The sequence below is a fragment of the Hyperolius riggenbachi genome, chromosome 9, assembly GCF_040937935.1.
Source record: "Hyperolius riggenbachi isolate aHypRig1 chromosome 9, aHypRig1.pri, whole genome shotgun sequence".
Taxonomy (NCBI): domain Eukaryota; kingdom Metazoa; phylum Chordata; class Amphibia; order Anura; family Hyperoliidae; genus Hyperolius; species Hyperolius riggenbachi.
In genome coordinates this window covers 19071081-19093339 of record NC_090654.1, presented here as the reverse complement: position 1 = coordinate 19093339, position 22259 = coordinate 19071081, and the positions used below count along the sequence as shown (strand labels likewise).

The following is a 22259-nucleotide window of genomic DNA, read 5'->3' as shown; positions in this document are numbered from 1 at the left end:
CCTCATTTCAGCAGAAAATAAATGCAGTGGGCCACATTTCAGCAGAAAATAACGCAATGTGGGCAACATTTCAGCAGACGATGGCGCCCGAAGCCCTGTATCCGGAGACATAAATACCAGTACAGGGCTTCAAACGCCATCTTCCCGTAGCCCTGCTTTGCCTCCCGGGAGATAGCGAGCTGGAGCGGGGCTGCGGGCTATGTACTGGCGCTGCGTCTAGTAGACGCTGTGGACAGTTCATAACGCAGCAGCGTTGGAGTGCCAGCAGATTCGGCTACGCGTGCCATAGGTTTGCCAACGCTGAGATATATGGTGTATGGCTAGCCTAAGGGCTCGTCTCCATATGTGCACTTTTAGCCAGGCTTATGGAAACACGATCGCAGGGACATCTGAGAGTGCATAGACTGCACTGTCTGCAGTTTCCATACATGTGCCTCGATTCACCACTGAATTGGTTTTGGGGCGATTGCGCCTGCGGAAATCACGTGATGTAAAGCAGAGCAGCGCTAAATGAGCCCTAAAGCTGTAGCCGATTGGAGGAGCTTAGTGATGGGAAATGGGAGGGTTCAGTTTGCGCTCAGGATTGGCTCTCTCCCATGGCGGTATTTAGTTACCCTGTGACTTACCAATGACGAAAACCTGTTGAAGTGACTACGCCACCAGCTGGCTAACAGTGTGTACTGAGTCACTGATCTCTCTCTCTAGCGCTGGGAGGTTGAGTGATCGATCACCGAATATCCCCCCCTCTGTGAAATGGCCCTTTAGCGAACAATTATAATTACGATAAGCTCATTCAAATTTAAAGGAAAGATATATATTTAAACCACAGTACCAAAGAATCCAAACTAGCGATATGAAAACCAGTTGGAACCGTGTGGATGAGAGAAATCTGCCATGTCCCAACTGGTCCTTTAGAGTGGACCTAAACTTGGAACTTTCTACTGTAAAATAAAAACAGCTATAATAACCTTTAACCACTTGCCGACCGCACGCTTATACCGTGCGTCGGCAAAGTGGCAGCTGCAGGACCAGCGACGCAGATCTGCGTCGCCAGCTGCAGGCTGATTAATCAGGAAGCAGCCACTCGCGCGAGCGGCTGCTTCCTGTCAATTCACGGCGGGGGGCTCCGTGAATAGCCTGCGGGCCGCCGATGGCGGCTCGCAGGCTAAATGTAAACACAAGCGGAAATAATCCGCTTTGTCTACATTGTACGGCGCTGCTGCGCAGCAGCGCCGTAAGGCAGATCGGTGATCCCCGGCCAATCAGCGGCCGGGGATCGCCGCCATGTGACAGGGGACGTCCTGTCACTGGCTGCACAGGACGGATAGCGTCCTGTGCAGCCCGGATCACCGGGGGGGAGCAGGTAGGAGAGGGAGGGGGAGAATGTCGCCGCGGAGGGGGGCTTTGAGGTGCCCCCCCCCCCCGCAACATGCCTGCAGGCAGGAGCGATCAGACCCCCCCCTGCACATCATCCCCATAGGGGGGAAGAAAGGGGGGTGATCTGATCGCTCTGCGTGCACCCTGATCTGTGCTGGGGGCTGTAGAGCCCACCCAGCACAGATCACATAATACAATGCTGGTCCTTAAGGGGGGGGTAAAGGGTGGGTCCTCAAGTGGTTAAAGAGACTCTGTAATTAAAAAAAAAAGTGCCCCTGTGGGGTACTTACCTCAGAGGGGGAAGCCTCTGGATTCAATCAAGGCTTCCCCCGTCCTCCTCCGTCCCACAGTGGTCTCGCTGGGGCCCCTCCGAAGCAGTTTGTCAGGCTCTGGCGCAGGTGCAGAAGTGCCTGCAATGTTTACCTTCCACGGCTCCAGCGCAGGCGCAGTAGCGTCTCTCAGGCTCGGGATAAGGTGGTAATAGCCAACTGGGATCGGCTATTTCTGCCTGATCGCAAGCCGAGAGCTGTTGCAGCGCCTGCGCTGGAACCTGGAAGGTAAATATTTACATGACCACCGTTCGGAGGGGCCCAGCGAGACCACCGTGGGATGGAGGAGGGTGGGGGAAGCCTCAATAGGATCTGGAGGCGCTACCCCTTCCTGAGGTAACTACCCCCAGGGGAACTTTGTTACAGGTTGTGGCTGGATAGTGTACTGGTTAAGGGCTCTGCCTTTGACATGGGAGACCAGGGTTCAAATCCTGGCTATGTAAAGTATCTATTCAGTAAGGAGTTCAAGGCAAGACTCCCTAACACTGCAGGGTGGCCTCTTGAGCGCGTCCCAGTGGCTGCAGCTCTTGAGCGCTTTGAGTCCGACAGGAGAAGAGCGCTATACAAATGTTCGGATTATTATTCAGATTTTCTTTAAAGAAAAACCTTATTGTTCAGCTGATAAAAATCCTGCAATAAATCTGCACTGTTTCGACTTCCTGCTTTAATAGAATCAGACAAACGGTTAACATCCTGTGTTTACAAATTAGCTGCTCTGCAGAGGCAGCAAGCTGGCTCAGCTGAGAGCTCAAACTACACTGGTGATTAGTCACAGATGAGGAGGGATTAGACGGTCTAAACTCTCTAAATACATACAGAGTGCATTTCTCTGTACTTTCCTTCAGTCCTGTGCAAGAGTTCAGCTCCACTTTAATCTGCACGCTGATTTAGAATTCCTTTTTTCACATGTGAGATTTTTATTTCCATCAGCAGAGGGCAGCAGAGCGCTGAATATCCTCTAGTTTTACATTTGGTTGATTGGTATGTCTGTGTTCATTTTTCTCACAGAATCTTGTTTCCCAGGGCCGTTTCCTAGGTAACCTCACATATGGGCAGGTGGAGATACTGAGGCCTCTGTTGTGTAAAGCATCTACCTGTTTATGTAACCACAAGGCCAATAAAGGACAACTGAAGTTAGTGGGATGTGAAGGCTGTATATTTGCTATAAACAATGCCAGTTGCCTGGCAGCCCTGTTGATCTCTCTGGCTGCAGTAGTGGCTAAATCACACACCTGAAACAAGCATGCAGCTAATCCAGTCTGACTTCAGTCAGAACACCGGATCTGCATGCTTGTTCAGGGGCTGTGGCTGAAAATATTAGAGGCAGAGGAACAGCAAGACAGCCAGGCAAAGTGCATTGTTTACCAGGAAATAAATATGGCAGCCTCCATATTCCTATCATGACAGTTGTACTTTTAAAGGGACTATCTAGCCAAGGGACAAGGCCTTGTTCACACTATACGCGCTGCCATGCGCATTTCAGCACCGCGTATGGTATGCGATCCGCAAGAACATCAGAAGTGCATAGAGAGCACTTCTAACGTTCGGAATACGAGCCATGCGCAGCAGTGTCATACGCTATCGCACTGCTGATCCCATTTACTGTAATGAATGGGATCAGAAGCGCAATGTGGATGGCGTGCGATCGGGTGCGCTTGCGTCCTGAATGAACGGCCATACACGTTGCCTAATGTGAATGAGGCCTAACTGACCGATTAGCAGGATTCTGTTACACCATGACCCAGGTAACTGGCAACCAATATCCGCACCTGATGACAGACACTCGAGTCTTTCCCTTTCTGTGCCCGTGAAGAATCCTCTCCTGGCCTCAGCATCGACCTAATAATTTCCATGTGGATTTGTCAAGCTCCGTATAAAGCAATTACCTCGAATTCGCATTTCCCTGCATAATTGAATTTGTTGTGTATGAGATGACCGTGACACTATGTCCGCCAGTGTGGCTGCTGCATTATTTCCCGTGTTTACGGTTTCCCCTCTCCTCTGGCAGGCGTGGGCGGACGCGTTCCGAAGCTCTCCGGACCTGACGGGGGTGGTCAGCATCTACGAGGACCTGCGGAGGAAGGGGTTAGAGTTCCCCATGACTGATCTGGATACGCTGTCTCCTATTCACACGCCTCAGCCGGTAAGGAGAGAACCTGCGAGGGGGACATTTTATTATTCGCACACGTGTTGTGTAGGGGTGGTCTGTTATGCTAATCATTCTGAGTTGATGTAGTTTAATGCTAATTTTTGCTTAGCTTCTAAATGGACTAATAAAACGCTGTATTAGCTGCTGCTTTTAATTAGTCCATTACCAAGATGCTTAAAGGGAACCAGAGATGAAGCACCCTTGTGTATTTTACCATATATATCAGTAAGAACATTAGCGAAAACACCTACCATGCTCTCTGTTTCATCCTCGCTTCTAAAAGTGTCTGTTAGCAGCTGTGATAAGAATCCTGGACTGAGCATTCAGTCTGGCTTTGCTGGGAATAACTATTGCTGAGTCATTATAGCAGAGCCACAAGGGACCAGGCTTGGGCTTGAAAAGACACCACAAAAGACAGACTCAGCTATAATCTTTCCATAGCAAAGATAGACTGAGTGCTCAGTCGGGGATTCTTATCAGAGGTGATAACAGTCAGATTAAACAGAGAACAATGAAACAAAGAGCAGATTAGGTGTTCACTGTCATGTTCCCACTGATTTATAAGGTAAAATACAAGAGGGTGCTTCATCTCTGGTTCTCTTTAAAGAGAACCCGAGGTGGGTTTGAAGAATATTATCTGTATACAGAGGCTGGATCTGCCTATACAGCCCAGCCTCTGTTGCTATCCCAAACCCCCCTAATGTCCCCCTGCACTCTGCAATCCCTCCATAAATCACAGCCACGCTGCTGACAAACAGCTTGTCAGAGCTGGCTGTGTTTATCTCTATAGTGTCAGTCTGCTGCTCTCCCCGCCTCCTGCAGAACTCCAGTCCCCGCCTGCATCCCTTCCCTCCCTGCTGATTGGAGGGAAGGGACGGGGGCAGGGACCGGAGCTATGCAGGAGGCGGGGGAGCAGCTGAGACTGACACTACAGATGTAAACACAGCCTCACAGCACGGCTGTGATTTATGAGGGATTGCAGAGTGCAGGGGAACCTTAGTGGGGTTTGGGATAGCAACAGAGGCTGGGCTGTATAGGCAGATCCAGCCTCTGTATGCAGATAACATTCTGTAAACACACCTCGGGTTCTCTTTAAAGGGAGCCAGAGGTGAGGGGGATCTGGAGGCTGACATGCAATGCAGATTGCCTGGCTGTCCTGCTGATCCTCTGCCTCTAATACTTTAAGCCATATGCTAGGTACACACCCACCATACAATTTTGTGTTAGATGGTCTGATAATTTCCGACATGTCCGAGCATATTTTCGATCATTTTTCTGATCGATTTCTCATAGAAGTGAATAGAAATAGATACGAAAAGATACCTGAATCGGGAGTCAATTGGAAAATCGAATCGACTGAAAATCGAAAAAAACGCATTGCGTGTACCCAGTAATAGACCTTGAACAAGCATATACATCAGATGTGTACAACCGATTAGCTGCATGCTTGTTTCAGGTGTGCGATTTAGACCCCACTGATCAGAAAGATCAACAGGGCTGCCAGGCAACTGTCGTTATGGTTTGAATGGAAATAAATACGACATCTTCCATACGTCTACGTAACTTATCTGGGGCTTTTACCATCATATCCTCTTTAGCTGCTCTGTACGGCATTCAGCAAATCCTCTATACGCCTCTGTAGTGTTGCTAAGCAGAGTTCATCAGAACCTGACTGCAGTCTGTCCTGTGTGTGCTGCTTAGCGGGGTGAGCAGAGCCTGGCTGCAGTCTTTCCTCTGTGTGCTGCTTAGCGGGGTGGGTGGAGCCTGGCTGCAGTGTGTCCCCTGTGTGCTGCTTAGCGGGGTGGGCGGAGCCTGGCTGCAGTCTGTCCCCTGTGTGCTGCTTAGCGGGGTGGGTGGAGCCTGGCTGCAGTCTGTCCCCTGTGTGCTGCTTAGCGGGGTGAGCGGAGCCTGGCTGCAGTCTGTCCCCTGTGTGCTGCTTAGCGGGGTGGGCGGAGCCTGGCTGCAGTGTGTCCCCTGTGTGCTCCTTAGTAGTGATGGCCCGAACCGTTCGCCTGGCGAACCTTTCTGGGCCTCTTACTACTTCCGGGCCGCAATGACCCGGAGTAGTACGCCTGCGCTACCCGGCGGAGCGCGTCCTAGACCGCGCTCCCGTTGCCGGGCACTTTCTGCGCATGTGCGTGACGTTATGAGTGACGTCACGCTCATGCGCAGAGAGTGCCCGGCAACAGGAGCGCGATCTAGGACGCGCTCCGCCGGGCAGCGCAGGCGTACTACTCCGGGTCATTGCGACCCGGAAGTAGTAAGAGGCCCAGAAAGGTCTATCCCCTGTGTGCTGCTTAGCGGGGTGAGCGGAGCCTGGCTGCAGTCTATCCTCTGTGTGCTTCTTAGCGGGGTGGGCGGAGCCTGACTGCAGTCTATCCTCTGTGTGCTGCTACATCCCCCATGCAAACATCCCATTAACGAGTTGGGCAAATAGTCTTTTTGCTGCTGCATATGTAATATCCATTATTGGCCTGGCAAACAGTTGTTTGTGTTTCTCTCATGCTGGGCATACACGGCATACTATCTAGCAAGGGGGGGGGGGGACAGAATGCTGATGTCTTCATCAGCATTGGGAACAGACACGCAAACCAGGGGTGTCAGGCACCAGTCCTCGAAGGCCGAGGTCCTCACACATTTCTGGCACCGCCCAAAGGGATTGCTGTGACTGAATCAGGAAAGGCGTGTATCATCAAGTAGAACACACTTCTCCAGTTCTCAGTCCATCCCAAACCCTGGCGTGGATATGGCCCTCCCAGGACTGGAGTTCCACACCTGCACTCTAAACCTAGTACAGGGAGCAAAAATATGCATCTCAACCAGTCTTTTAGGGTACAAACATTAGGGATGGTCAATAAGATGCATATCATTTTGAGTTGAGACAACACTATGCACATTTGAATGCAAATGTATGCAACTTGAAAACGAACCAATTAACCTCTTGCCGACCGCCTAACACAGGATGGCGGCAGCATAAAGGCTCTCTTAGGTGTTAGCGATGCCATTTGGCGTCCTCTCGCGAGGAGCGAGATTTGACGGGAGCCCTCACAGGCTCGAGCTCCCGTCCGTAAATGATCGGAGCTGGCAGGCTGTTTTTTTTAGTATTTACTAATTATTATTTATATAGCGCTGACATCTTCCACAGCGCTGCACAGAGTATATTGTCCTGTCACTTAACTGTCCCTCAGAGGGGCTCATAATCTAATCCCTACCATAGTCATATGTCTCTGTGTCCTGTACTGTATGTATCTCCCAAAAAATCACTGCGCTTGCTCATACCCTGTAAAATAAATCAAAAAGCGCACATAGTGCCCAGCATTGTCTACAACAGACTAAAATCAGCACCCTGTGCTGCACTCCTGGGGGTATTGCCACCACCTCGGATAGGGATCACAAGTCGCTTTTCCCCCTTTGTGGGAGCACTCACCAGAAGCGCGTCTTTCAACACTGCATATCAGGCCTCTTTCAGTCAGCCAAGGAGAAGACCACGATGATGTAAAAGCAGATCCAGTTTAATGTACAACCGCCAGGTTACCGAGATAGTACTCACTCCAGCCGCGGACAAACGGAGCAGCACATTACCATCAGGCTTCCCTGTTTCCTGGTCGTGACGTCAGCGCGCTCCTCCGACTCCGCCCTACGCGTTTCGTTACAACGTAACTCATTCAGGGGCTGGAGAGAGCCAGCCATCGTCGCATGTAAATACCATACCGCGCCTCCTCCGTCATCGGGTCCGCCCGCAATCCCGCCCTCTCCTTGTTGCTAGGCTCCCGGTAACGTGCTGACTGTATTTCTCCGCGGTATGGCAACTTTAAAATAACAGCATAAAACATCATAAAATCACCAACCTAACACCTACTATAATCATTAACACTAGCTGTAGCCATTTGCATATTTATCAGCAACAGCCTAAAACAGTGGACAGGCACAGCACTGCATAGCATCCTCCCTCTGTTCCACAGTTGGACTGGGTTTTTGTGCCTATGGAGCAGTCTCTGTGTGACTGCTGGATATTGTTGTCTCTCCATTCGACACACAGACAGCAGAAATAACCCGGAAGAGACCAGTATGATGCAGGAGTTTGCTGTGTAGTCCAACATTCAAGGACACCTGCAGTGAGAGGGAGATGGAGGCTGCCATATTGATTACCTTTTAAACAATGCACATTGCCTAGCTGTCCTGCTGATCATCTCCCTCTTTAGCCATATCCCATAAACATGCAGAACTTATGTTTTGATTGGATTTGCCTCATGCTTGTTTCAGGTGTGAGATTAAGACACTACTGCAACCAAATAGATCAGCAGGACATCCAGGCAACTGGCATTGTTTAAAGTGGATCCGAGATAAACTTTTACTCATTGCATAATTGTTTTCCTTTCATTTAGTTTATAGGGCATTCCTCAAGCCCAAAACTTTTTATTTGTTTCTTCGTTTGTTTTGTTTTAATACTCTAATTCCCTATAAACTAAACAAGCCACACCCACAGCTTCTCCAGTGCCTTGGCACTCTGAGAGCGATTTAGCAAGGGCTTATGGGAGCTCAGTCTGGGCAGGAGGAGGTTACTAGCCAGAGATTTCAGAGGCAGAAGGGAGGAGAGAGGAGGAGAGGGGAGAAGTATTCACAGCCTGAGGGGAGGAGACGTAGATCAGCTTGCCTGTGTGTAATGATCACAAACAGAACATGGCTGCCCTCATTGTATCACAGGAAGAAATAATCATATACTGTTGAAGCTGTTTGCAGCTAGATTTGCTTGATCTTGTTTTTAAGTTTATCATCTTTGATCTGCTTGAAAGTGGACCTGAACTCTTGCACTGGACAGGAGGAAAACATAGAGAAATGCACCCTGTATGTATTTAGAGTTTAGCCTAATTCTCCCTCATCTGTGACTAGTCATACATTGTAATTTAATCCCTCCGCTGTGTCATCTGGCTGCCACGGCAGATAGCTAATTTGTAAACTCAGGATGTTAACCCTATGTCTGCTTCCATGAAAGCAGGAAGTAGACAAATTGCAGATTTATTTTAGGATTTGTATCAGCTGTAACAAAGATATGTTTTGAGTTAAAGGTTATTATGCTGTTGCTTATCTTTTAGAGCAGAGAGGAAGTTCTGAGTTCAGGTCCGCTTTTAAAGGGAAAGAAATATGGCAGCCTCCATATACCTCTCACTTCAGGTTCCCTTAAAGAAGCCAAGTATGGTGCCAAATGTACTCTTACTGCCCTGTCTGTTAAAGCGGACCCAAACCAAATATTTTTTTTAATTCAAAATATTTAGTTGCACCACTCTGACACATACAAAGATAAATAAACACTCCTTCAAGCCTATGAGCATTTCAGTGCATGCTTTTCACCCTTCTCTTTTCATAACTAGGGTTATACAGGTGGCAGCCATTAGCAATTCCTCCATTGCCGGACACTACCTACTCCACCAGTCTGCCGGATTCTGTCCCGGCAATATGAAAGGAAGGGAGGGGTTCCTCCAATAAATGTTAAATGTTTTATATTTGTCATCATGCAGCTGAAAAAAGGCTGCTATTTATTATAATTTAGAAAATAGATTTTATTTCTGAAATCTTGTATTTTTAATTTGGGTCTACTTTAAGTTGTTTCTGTAGCCTCACATTTGTGTGTGTTTTTTTTCCCCACCGCAGAGTATTGTTAAGCCTGAAATCGTTCCCAGGCCGGTCTGCCCGCCGTCCGACACCCCTCAGAGAGGAGGATCGCTGAGTCGCCCCGAACCCCCCGCCAGCCTCCCTCCGCCAGGCCGGCCAGGAAATGGGGCGATCACCCCGACACAGGACCAGGTAAACGCACATCCATCGGTTCTGGAATATTCCACCGCTGGAGTCATGTGATCTTCCTGTGTAATAATCTCATTTTGTGACCGTTTTTCTCATTGGAGTGAACAGCTCGTGTAGGAACCGCATGCGTCCGTATAATTAGCTTCTCATCAATCTTAATTAAACGGCCCAGCAAGGCACGCTGCATTATTCATTTCACGTGTATCGGCTTCAGCAACTGGGTGCGGAGTTTTGTAAAATATTTATTTCCATAACGTGACCCTTATTCCAAATCCAGCGATGTACCAGAAACTTGTTAATTCCATTATATGAGCTGTAATCTTATAATTGCACCACGTCTGACTTCAGGGCTGTTTGCCTGTCTCTGCTTTTATCATGGTAATTTCCCTGGTGTCATCAGAAATGCTTCTTTTAGCTACATATTCTGTGTGTTGATGTTAAGCCCCGCCCTCCCAGTGATGCTTAGCTTAGGCTGTTTAGCTCTGTGGCATTCTGGGAGACCAGACATTACTTTCGCTGGCTTTGGAACACACATTCCGTACGGATCATCTGGCAGGACTAAGGATGTCGCCATGGGATAAATGTCAGAATGTAAATCAGGGAGAGGAAAGATTTTACAATGCGCAAACACTGACTTAATCATTCATAGATGAATATTGTTCAAAAAAAAAACAAAAATAACTTTTAGTAATTTAAAAGGGCACTACAGCGAAAAATTGTAAAATTTAAAATATGTGCAAACATTTTCAAATAAGTACATTTTTTTCCCCAGAGTAAAATGAGCTACCTTTCTCCTATGTTGCTGTCACTTACAGTAGGTAGTAGAAATGTGACAGAAGTGACAGGTTTTGGACTAGTCCATCTCTCCATAGGGGGTTCTCAGCAAGGCTTTTATTCTTTATAAATATATTCCTGAAAAAGGATTTAAACAATGATGCTGGCCAGCTTCCCTGCTCGCTACACAGTTTTCTGGCAGCTGGACCGAGCAACTACCATTCACTAAGTGCTTTTGAAAATAAATAAATCCCTGAGAATCCTCAGGAAGAGATGGACTAGTCCAAAACCTGTCACTTCTGTCATATTTCTACCACCTACTGTAAGTGACAGCAACATAGGAGAAAAGTAATTTCTGGCTCATTTTTCTCTGGAAAAAATGTACTTATTTGTATATGTTTTGCACATATTTAAAATTTTACAGTTTTTCGCTGTAGTGCCCCTTTAATTAATTTCACTACAGTTCCTTACACTTTACTGCCTAATCATAGTATATTCACGTCGTTGCTGACCTCATCTAAAACACGACGATCGGAGTCTGTGTTTTAGAATGACCGCAGCGTGCGCGCTAGCATGCGCCGGTGCTAGTTACTGATGCACCATGTTTGTTAAGCATCGGGGTCTTAGGGTTTGTTCACGCTGGGAGTGCCAATCGAAACTTTGCGGCACAATATTTAAAGTTTTTACCACTATTGGCATTCAATAAAATGAGAATCCGAGCACAATTGCCCCCCAAAATGCTGCATGCAGTCACCTTGAACTGTCACCCTTGTGATCAGCTCCGATCACTGCAGATGTGCAGTCTGGGGATGGTCGCTACATACAATAACAAAACCATACAATAACATTTGTAAAGCACTTTTCTCCCATAGAACTCAAAGCGCATAGTTGTGTCTCAGAATAATACAGGGTTTCAGGCTGGGTTGTGTTACAGAGGAGATAGTCAGATGTTCATGCCAGACTAAAGAGGTAGGTTTTCAGTTTAGACTTAAATGTTTCCAGGGATGGGGCTGTCCTGATTGGGTGTGGCAGGGAGTTCCAGAGTGTAGGGGCAGCATGACAAAAGGCTCTGTCTCCAAAGGTTTTGAGGTGGACTCTGGGGGTGACCAAGGTGTTACGTCCTTTTGATCTAAGATTGTGGGGGGTGTGATGCAGTTGCAGCAAGTCCTTCAGGTATCCAGGGCCCAGATTGTGCAAGGATTTGAATGTCAGTAAGCCAATCTTAAACAGAATTCTCTATTTTATGGGTAGCCAGTGGAGTGAGCACAGGGTTGGTGTTATGTGGCAGCGGCAGGGTTGGCTCGTTAACAACCTTGCGGCGGCATTCTGTACTAATTGCAGGCGGCGTAAGTCTTTCTTATGCTGGCCTGTGTAGAGGGCGTTGCAGTAGTCTAACCTTGATGTGACGAAGGCATGAACTAGGGTTGGAAGATCCTCTGAAGGAATGAGGTGTTTAATCCTTGCAATATTCCTTAGGTGAAAGAAGGAATGTTTCACAACAGCTGAGATTTGATTCCTGAAGCTCACCTAATAATGAATTAAGGTATATGTGGTGTTGAGGCAAGGATTATATGACATGTTTTATAGCCGTGACAAAAATCATAAGCGGGAGGAAGCATGGAGAAAAGTGTATTTTCTGCATTTATGCATATTCTCCCCTGTAAAATGGCTATAAAATAGAATATATTTAGGAAAAAAATTACTAGGGCTGTGGAGTCGGAGTAGGAGCAATTTTTGGGTACCTGGAGTAAAAATGCACCAACTCCGACTCCTAATGAATTTAAACTGTCATTAAAATAGAAAATATGATAAAATGTTCTATTTCTCAGATAATAGTCATCATAAATAATTTATACATACAGTAATAGCTGTGCTTAGTCCACAAAAATGAAATAAACCAATCAAAAAATAGTTTCTTGTTCTGCTTCAATAAAGCAGTCCCCGCATTCCGGCCGCGTGCCGCTCCTACAGCCAGGAGCATTTTGCACCTGTGCAATAGTGCTGCGCAGGTGTATTATGCTCCCGGCGGCGGAGTGTGTGCATGCGCACTACGCCAGACAGGCTCAAGTACCTGGACTCATAGCAGAAGATCCAGGTGGTGGAGGAGGACAGCGAGGGACTGATTAGCCTGAAGGGGGCTGGAGGAAGCCCCAGGTATGTATAAAACTTTAATTTCATCTGTCTCAGGTTTACTTTGTTACACAGTAGTACTATACTCTATATATGCACTCCCCACAGAGCTGCAGGGAATCCACTGAGAATGCTGTGCACATTGAACACAGAGGTGTTGTCTATCACCCATAAACCTGGTTCAGATTGTGCATGAAGAATGTGTAATAGAGGAAGAATCTCCTCATTCCCCTGCAGAGTACCTGCACATCACTCTTACATGCAGGGCCGGATTTGTGGGCAGGCACAGTAGGCCGGGGACTAGGGCGGAGCCTAAGGAGGGGCGGGTTATCAAACTGTCCTAAAAGCTACCCATGAAATCCCCCACAATAATGGCCTGCTTGTCTGCAGCCACCCCTCGCTTTGCTCTGCACACAGTAGCATGACTGTGTGTGCAGGGGCAGCAGCTACAGAGAAGGACAGAGCGGGCATCTTTGCTAACGTAACAGGAGCAGTGTCTGCCCTGCCTGCTGTCACTCCATAGTTCCTCCGAAGCCTGGCCAATAGCATCAGTATAATCATTTGTATCCCCTCCCTCCTCCTTGCTCCTGCCAATCGGAAATTTGGAGGAGCGGGGATATAGGAGATAGTTCAAGGCAAGCACGTTTTAGCCTCCGAAGCTGGTAGGAACAGAAGTGAAAGCACTGCGTTATGGTCAGTCAGCCTTTATAGATGCACATTCTCCTCGTGTCTGTAAGGTATTGCTACTAACACTCCCCTGCTTCTGTTTGTCTAGCCACGCTGTCACCCCCTTTCTCCAGCTATTAACATTGACATCTGCTGTACGGCTGCTGTTCCCCAGCACTTCGTTCTCAGTAATAGCGTGGCCGGTGGGGGCAATACCAGGGCAGGGCAGAGGTGCTGACCTCCATAAGGAAAAGTATGTTTACAATTCTGGACATGGAGGGGAGTCTGACAGGATAACACATGTGCTGATAAGAAGTTGTGTGACTGTCATAAGCTTCAGTAAATGTCCAGTGTCCCCCAGCCTGTGTATATACAATATATATAATATATATATGTGGCACCCCCTACCACTACATGTAGAGTAGCACAGAGGAGCATGGTATTATATTTACTTCAGTTGCTGGTCAGATTTAAACTCTTCTGTTCTTCATTGCAGCAGGGCACTTTAATGCTGCATACTTCTGTCGGCTTCTAAGCAGTGGTGTAGCAATAGGGGGTGCAGAGATAGCGACCGCAGAGGGGCCGCGTGGGGCCCACCCTCAACCACTGAATTAGCTCTCTATTGGTCCTGTGCTGGTAATAATGACTTCTATTGGTGCCTTTATTAGTAGTAATCATTAACAAACTGCTCCCCATCCCCTTCTTGCACTTCTGACACTGTAGTTGCCATTGGCAGGTTTTGGTGCGCCGTATCAATTGTTATGTAGATAGTGCTTGGGGGCCCCATTGTAAAACTTACATCAGGGCCCACAGCTCCTTAGCTATGCCACTGCTTCTAGGTGTTCTTGCATGTCATGTGATATGTCAGGTGCTGCAGCATGGCACCCCACTGCAGTGAAAGGGAGTGTGAACCTGACCCACCACTCAATACCAAGCTCTGTCTGTTGTGTTAAGGTGGCCATACACTTACAGATTTGCAGCAGATTCGACCATCAGATAGATTTTTGGCAGATGGCTGTCATGTTGAATCTAACAGGAATCTATCTGATGTGTGCCACACACTAGGAACAGATTTCCAATAGATTTCAGAATAAAATCTATTGGAAATGGATCTAAATGCACTATTGGACCATTAAATCTGAAGCAACTCTATGGGCCATTGATCTGCTGCCAGATTTTCCATCCTGTCAGCCACAAATCGATCGAATAATAGATTTGATAGAATCGATTTCTGATCGATGGCTGAAATCGACCAGTGTATGGGCCTCTTAAAGGGAATATCCGCAGTCTGTTATAAAAAAAATCAAATCCACATACCTGGGGCTTCGTCCAGCCCGTGGCAGGCAGGACGTGCCCTCGGCACCGCTCCGGAGGCTCCTGGTGGTGCACCCGACCTGGCCAGGCCCGGCTGCCAGGTTGGGCTCTTCTGCGCTCCAAAGTGCGCCTCACGCAGCCGCGCTGACGTCATCGGACGTCCTCTGGGCTGTACTGCTCAGGTGCAGTCGTTCTGCGCCTGCGCAGTACAGCCCGGAGGACGTCTGATGACATCAGCGTGAGGCGCACTTTGGAGCGCAGAAGAGCCCGACCTGGCAGCCTGGCCAGGTCGGGTGCACCACCGGGAGCCTGCGGAGCGACGCCGAGGGCACGTCCTGCCTGCCACGGGCTGGACGAAGCCCCAGGTAAGTGGATTTTGATTTTTTTTTTTTTTTTTATAGCAGACCGTGAACCTTCCCTTTAATTCTACAATTTTATCTAAGCTGCAGCTGCAGGGCAGCACTGGAGGAGGGGCCCTTGGGATGCTGGAAAAAGGTGCCTCATCCCCCTCCTCAAAGAGGCTATGGTCCCTAAGGGCCCTTTTCCACTTGCGGCAATTGTGATGCTAAATCGCAAATCGCTAGCGATTTTGAAATTGCTAGGGTTTGCTAAATAACATAAGAATTGCGGGAGGTATTTTCCACTACCGCGATTTGATTTTTACCAAAGCGCAAAAATTAGGGACTTGCTGAATTGCAGTTGCTAGCGTTTAGCGCAAGCGCTAGTGATTCCTAGTGGAATTCCTGAAAGTTGGAAGGAGCAGAAAGGAATGGTGCAAAACAGGTAAAATGTAACTAGACAATAGCAGTGAAAATGAATCCATATATTTTGCCAGGAGCCCAAGTGTATGTGTGTTAGGCATGCTCAAATAATGACTTCAGATGAAATCCGAATAGGTGTTGTTTTGGATTTCATCCAGTTAATTAAAGCACCTGTGCGGGTGGGCTAGAGGGGGGGGTTAATCTTACCCATCAGGCGTCCGTCCCTCGGCACCTCCCACGATGTGTTCCAAACTTGTCATGTGACCACAAACATTTCCTCCTTCAACCCGGAAGGAAGAAGTGTTTGTAATCATGTGACTGCCGCTTGGACTGCATCATGAGAGGCGCCTAGGGATGGAGCTAAGAAGACGCCTGATGGGTTCGATTAACCCCCCCCCCCCCCTCGCCTACCCACACAGGTGATTTACTTAACTGGATGAAATCCGAATAACACCTAGTCGGATTTCATCCAAAGTCGTTATTTTAGCATGCCGTGTGTGTGTGTGTGGAGGGGGGGGGGGGGGCGTTAACAGCGGGCCTTGGGTGGTAAAAAGTACAAATCCGGCCCTGCTTACATGTACCCACAGTTACATTGCCTAGGGCCTGATCCATGTTCAGATTGTACATCAGAATCAGAATAAATTTTATTTCGCCAAGTAAGTTTGCACCTACAAGGAATTTGTCTTGGCAGTTGCTTAAAGAGACACTGAAGCGAGACTAAATCTCGCTTTAGCTCTCATATATAGCAGGGGCACGTGTGCCCCTGCTAAAACGCCGCTATCCCGCGGCTTAACGCGGGTCCCTTCACCCCCAACCCACCCCCCGCAAACCTTGGTCGTCATTTTGGTTGCAGAATTTTCCTTCCTGGAGGCAGGGCTAACGGCTGCAGCCCTGCCTCCCAGCGCGTCTATCAGACGCGCATCGCCGCCTCTCCCCCGCCCCTCTCAGTGAAGGAAGACTGAGAGGGGCGGGGGAGAGGCGGAGATACGCGCTGAAAGACGCGCGTGGGGCAGGGCTGCGGCGGTTAGCCCTGCCCCAATGCGGAAGCGCTCCCCCGCATTACGGAGGGGATTTGGGGGGACAGGGACCCCCGTTAAGCCGCGGGATAGCGGCGGTTTAGCAGGGGCACACATGCCCCTGCTAGCTATGAGGTCTGAAGCGAGATCTATTCTCGCTTCAGACTCTCTTTAACAAACACAAACAATACAAGGACAGACAGTGTGAATATTACAAGTCAAGGACATTATAAGTATAGTGGCAGTAAGCAATGTGAGAATTGTTCATTTACAGTTCTGTGCTGATTACTATCAAGTCCTAGCAGCTCTAGCGTGGTTCAGCATTAAGTATGGCTACCGCTTGAGGATAAAAGCTGTTCCTGTGTCTGGAGGTTTTGGTAGAGATTGACCGGAATCTTACTCCTGGAGGCATGCGCTGGAAGATGGAGTGAGCTGGGTGAGAGGGGTCAGAGGCAATTTTGGTTGCTCTTTTTCTGCACCTGCTAGCGTAAAGATCCTGCAGGGAAGGTAAGCTACAGCAAATTATCCTTTCCGCTGATCGGATGATGCGCTGCAGCCTCCCCTTTTCTAATGCTGAGCAGGAGCTGAACCATACAGTCATAGATGATGTTATGGTGGATTCAATGATTGCAGTGTAGAACTGCACCATTACATTTTGAGGTAGGCCAAACTTTTTCAGCTGCCGTAGATGGTACATCCTCTGTTGCGCTTTCTTGACAATAGTGGCCGTATTGTTATCCCATTTTAGGTTGTGTGAGATTGTGGACCCAAAAAACTTGAATAACTCTACTTGGGTTATTGTGGATCCATTTATGGTTAAGGGGAGGTACTGGGGGGGGGGGGGGGATCTCCTAAAGTCTATTATCTCCATGGTTTTGAGAGCATTTAGTTCCAAGTTGTTGCTGCTGCACAAGGAGGAAAGCTGTCCCACCACATGCCTGTATGCAGATTCATCCCCGTTTTGTATGAGACCAACTACTGTTGTGTCGTCTGCAAACTTCAGAACCTTAACAGATGGATCTGTGGAGATGCAGTCATTGGTGTACAGTGAGTACAGCAGTGGGGAAAGCACACAGCCCTGGGGTGCACCAGTACTGACTGTCAGAGAGCTTGATGTGAGTTTACCAAGTCTAACACGCTGTCTCCTATCGGTTAGGAAATCAGTTATCCATTTGCAGATGGATTCAGGTATGTGTAGTTGGGAGAGCTTGCTGTGTAGCAGAGATGGTATTATGGTATTAAATGCAGAGCTGAAATCTATAAATAAAATCCTGGTGTAGGTTCCTGGGGTGTCTAGATGCTGTAGTACATAATGCATACACATGTTCACGGCATCATCTGCGGATCTATTAGGCCTGTAGGCAAATTGCAGAGAGTCCAGCAGGGGATCTGTGATAGATTTCAGATAAGCCATTAACAGTTTTTCGAATGCTTTCATGACCAATGATGTCAGGGCAACAGGCCTGTAATCATTTAAGCATGTAGGTTTTGAATTTTTTGGGATTGGTACAATAGTTGAGCTTTTAAAACAGGCCGGGACAGTTGAGAGTTCCAGGGATGCTTTGAATATGTCTGTAAATACAGGGGCTAATTGATCGGCACAGAGTTTCAGGCATTTCGCAGAGATAGTCTGACCCCATTGCTTTCCTAGTGTTTTGTCTTTTGAACAGTCTGTTTACATCTGATTGGCATATTGGTAGAGCATGCACATCTGGGGACAGGTTAGCAGATTGTGTCTGGCCTCCTGTGTTGTGTAGTTGCTGAGGCACCACAGGGGGTGGAGACGTTGGCTGGCAGGAAGAGTGTTCAGTTTGCCTGCTGCAGAGATGGAAATTATGCGAATTGACTTGGTGGTGTGTTTGGCTTTTGTTGCTAGTGTCAAACCTACAATAAAATGTATTCAGTTCATCTGCAAGCTGCAGATTGTGTAGTGAGGGCGGAGATTTCTTCCTGTAGCTGGTAATTTCATGCAGAGATTTCCATATTGTGAACGAGTCGGCGTTTGAACATTGTTTCTCAAGTTTTTTAGAATAATCTTTTTTTGCGGCGGTAATGGCTCTCTGCAGTTTGTATTTCGCAGCTTTGTAGAGGACTTTATCGCCTGTACGATATGCCCTTTCTTTATCGAGGCGCAGCTTCCTAAGATGTGATGTGAACCAGGGTTTATCGTTGTTGTACCTGGTACACTTTTTTGTGGGGATACAGGACTCTTCACAAAAGGTAATATATGATGTCACAGCGTCAGTGTATTCATTTAGGTCACTGGTGGATTCTTTAAATATATTCCAGTCAGTTAAATCAAAGCAGCTCTGCAGTTTTTCTACAGCTTCACTCGTCCATTTAACTGTGGTCACTACAGGTTTGGCAGATTTTAGTCTTTGGATGTATGTTGGGATAAGCTGTATAACAGCATGATCAGAGTTCCCCAAAGCTGCCCTGCTGACAGAGTAATACGAGTCCTTAGTCGTAGTGTAACAGTGATCAAGTGTCTTACCTTCTCTAGTTGCGCTTGTGACGTGTTGCCTGTATTTGAGGAGTTCTTTGGAAAGATTAGCACTGTTGAAATCCCCTAGTATGATAAAAAAAGAATCTGGGTACTCCCTTTCCACCTCAGTGATCTGATCTGCGAGATCTTGGAGCGCAGGCTGCATACATGTTTGTGGAGGGATGTACACAGCAGCCAAAATAAATGAAGAAAACTCACGTGGTGAATAGTAGGGTTTGCAGTTTATGAAGAGTGTTTCCAGCCCAGCCGAGCATGTCCTCTTAATAACTGTAACATCCGTGCACCACCTATCATTAATATAGAAGCAGAGTCCTCCACCTTTGGTTTTGCCAGAAGTAAGTGGGTCCCGGTCAGATCTGTAGAGTGTAAATCCATTTATCGGCAGAGCATTGTCTGGAATAAGCTCAGATAGCCAAGTTTCTGTGAAGCAAATAGCCGCAGAGAGATAAAAGTCCTTCTTTGTTCTGATCAGTAGTTGAAGCTCGTCCAGTTTGTTATATATGGACCTGACATTTGAGAGTATGATTCCAGGTAGTGGAGAGCGCAGTCCTCTGCGTCGAAAGCGAGTCTGGATCCCGGAGCGTTTGCCTCTTCTTCTAAGCCTCACTGCCTGGTTCAGCACTGTAGCTCCACTGGTCAGAATCCCCAGAAGATCAAGAGTAGATGAAATATCCAGGGGTAGATTATATTTAGCTAAGTTCCGAATGCTCAGTAGTTGTTCACTGGTGATGGTTGTCCAGGTTGGGTTGCACAAGGCAATGGTGAAAAACAAAAATACATAAAACAAACATAAAAAGACAGAGCAAGCTGCCGAGGCTGCCATCCTCCAGGCGCCTCCGATATCCATTTCTATTGTATAATAGAGGAAGAATCTCCTCGTTCCCCTGCAGAGTACCTGCACATCACTCTTACATATACCCACAGTTACATTGCCTAGGGCCTGATCCATGTTCAGATTGTGCATAAAGAATATGTAATAGAGGAAGAATCCCCTCATTCCCCTGCAGAGTACCTGCACATCATTCTTACATGTACCCACAGTTACATTGCCTAGGGCCTGATCAATGCTCAGATTGTGCATGAAGAATGTGTAATAGAGGAAGAATCTCCTCATTCCCCTGCAGAGTACCTGCACATCATTCTTACATGTACCCAGTTACATTGCCTAGGGCCTGATCCATGTTCAGATTGTGCATGAAGAATGTGTAATAGAGGAAGAATCCCCTCATTCCCCTGCAGAGTACCTGCACATCACTCTTACATGTACCCACACTTACATTGCCTAGGGCCTGATCCATGTTCAGATTGTGCATAAAGAATATGTAATAGAGGAAGAATCCCCTCATTCCCCTGCAGAGTACCTGCACATCACTTATACATGTACCCACAGTCACATTGCCTAGGGCCTGATCCATGTTCAGATTGTGCATGAAGAATGTGTAATAGAGGAAGAATCGCCTCATTCCCCTGCAGAATACCTGCACATCACTCTTACATGTACCTACAGTTACATTGCCTAGGGCCTGATCCTTGTTCAGATTGTGCATGAAGAATGTGTAATAGAGGAAGAATCTCCTCATTCTCCTGCAGAGTACCTGCACATCATTCTTACATGTACCCACAGTTACATTGCCTAGGGCCTGATCCATGCTCAGATTGTGCATAAAGAATATGTAATAGAGGAAGAATCGCCTCATTCCCCTGCAGAATACCTGCACATCACTCTTACATGTACCCATACAGTTACATTGCCTAGGGCCTGATCCATGTTCAGATTGTGCATGAAGAATGTGTAATAGAGGAAGAATCTCCTCATTCTCCTGCAGAGTACCTGCACATCATTCTTACAATGTACCCACAGTTACATTGCCTAGGGCCTGATCCATGTTCAGATTGTGCATGAAGAATGTGTAATAGAGGAAGAATCCCCTCATTCCCCTGCAGAGTACCTGCACATCACTCTTACATGTACCCACACTTACATTGCCTAGGGCCTGATAGATGTTCTTTGTTCCTGTCTGTACCTTTTACAAGTACTCTTACCAAGGACTAGTTTTAGTCTGACTAAAAGTATTAGAGGCAGAAGATCCGCCGGCTAGCCAGGTAACTGGTATTGTTTAAAAGGGAATAAATATGGCAGCCTCCATATCTTTCTCAATTCAGTTGCATTTTAAAATTCCCAAGCATTGGCAGTTAAGAGATGCATTTCATGTTACATACTTTCATTCAACAAAATTGTAATATGCAAATTAGAGGAGTCTGAGGCGGTGGAATCCTAACCTGAAGAGTCGGAGTTGGTGGATTTTTGTACCGACTCCACAGCCCTGAGAAATACTACCCTAAAGAAAGCCTAGGTTGTCCTGATAAAAAGCCAGAAACAAAATATATATCACTTGGATGTCACAAGTAATGAAAAAGTTATTGCTGTAATAATGGTGTCACAGCTGAAGTGTCAAAGTTTTCAGTAATGTTAAAGTGGACCTGAACTCTTGCACAGGACAGAAGGAAAATGGAGAAATGCACCCCATATGTATTTAGAGAGTTTTGCCTGTCTAATCCCTCCTCATCTGTGACTAATCACAACTGTAATTTGATCTCTCAGCTGTGTCAGCTGGCTGCCTTAGCAGATCAGCTAATTTTTAAATACAGGATGTTAAACCTGCGTCTGCTTCCATGAAAGCAGGAAGTAGTCACACTGCAGATTTATTGCAGGATTTGTATCCGCTGTAACAAAGAAATGTTTTTCTGTAAAGGTTATTATGCTGTTGTGTATCTTTTAGAGCAGAGAGGAAGTTCTGAGTTCAGGTCCGCTTTAAAGTGTACCTGAGACAAGAAGCGGCTCAAGGTTCCATACTTACCTGTGACTTCCTTAAAGTGAACATCCGGACTAAAAATCGACTCAGCAGCACTGAAAATGCCTGGTGTTTCTTTAACAGTTTCACAGCATCAGAACTTTGTTTCTCTAAGGCCCAGTTCACACTTGCGGTGGCCCTCCGGAATCGCTGTGCCGGAGCCGCACCGCTTGCAGAACGGACGGAACGGACGCACGGCATAGCAATGAAAGCCTATGCGTCCGTTCACATGCGTCCGTTCTGCCGAACCGGAGCCGGACCGTATCCGGGCCGGATCCGGACTCCGGCCTCCGTTCCAACATGCGCTATTTTTTCATCCGGCTCCTCCGGCAGCCGTATCCGGGCGGAGCCGGACTGCACCATCCGGCCAATACAAACCAATGGGAACCGGAGAGCGCACAACACACTGGCTGAGAAATCCGGATGTTCTACCCCACTTCCTATGGGGATTGTTGCGGCGATATTGGATGGGGACACATGGGCAAGCATTTTGGAGTGGAGCAGCACAGCTGGATCCGGATCCGGAGATGTTGGCAGCATGTCGGAGGTGGAGGTGAGTGCTAAACAGCAGAGGGCCTGATTCCAC

The 22259-nt window shown here is 47.4% G+C and overlaps 1 protein-coding gene across 2 annotated transcripts in view; it reads left to right on the top strand.

Moving 5' to 3' along the window:
- Positions 1-22259, top strand: part of TOM1 (target of myb1 membrane trafficking protein) — a 180356-nt gene that overhangs the window by 49854 nt on the left and 108243 nt on the right. For both annotated transcript variants that reach the window (XM_068252070.1, XM_068252071.1), the window contains exons 5-6: positions 3715-3849; positions 9505-9657. In XM_068252070.1, coding sequence (XP_068108171.1) covers positions 3715-3849; positions 9505-9657 — 288 coding nt within the window. The remainder of the gene's footprint in view (positions 1-3714; positions 3850-9504; positions 9658-22259) is intronic.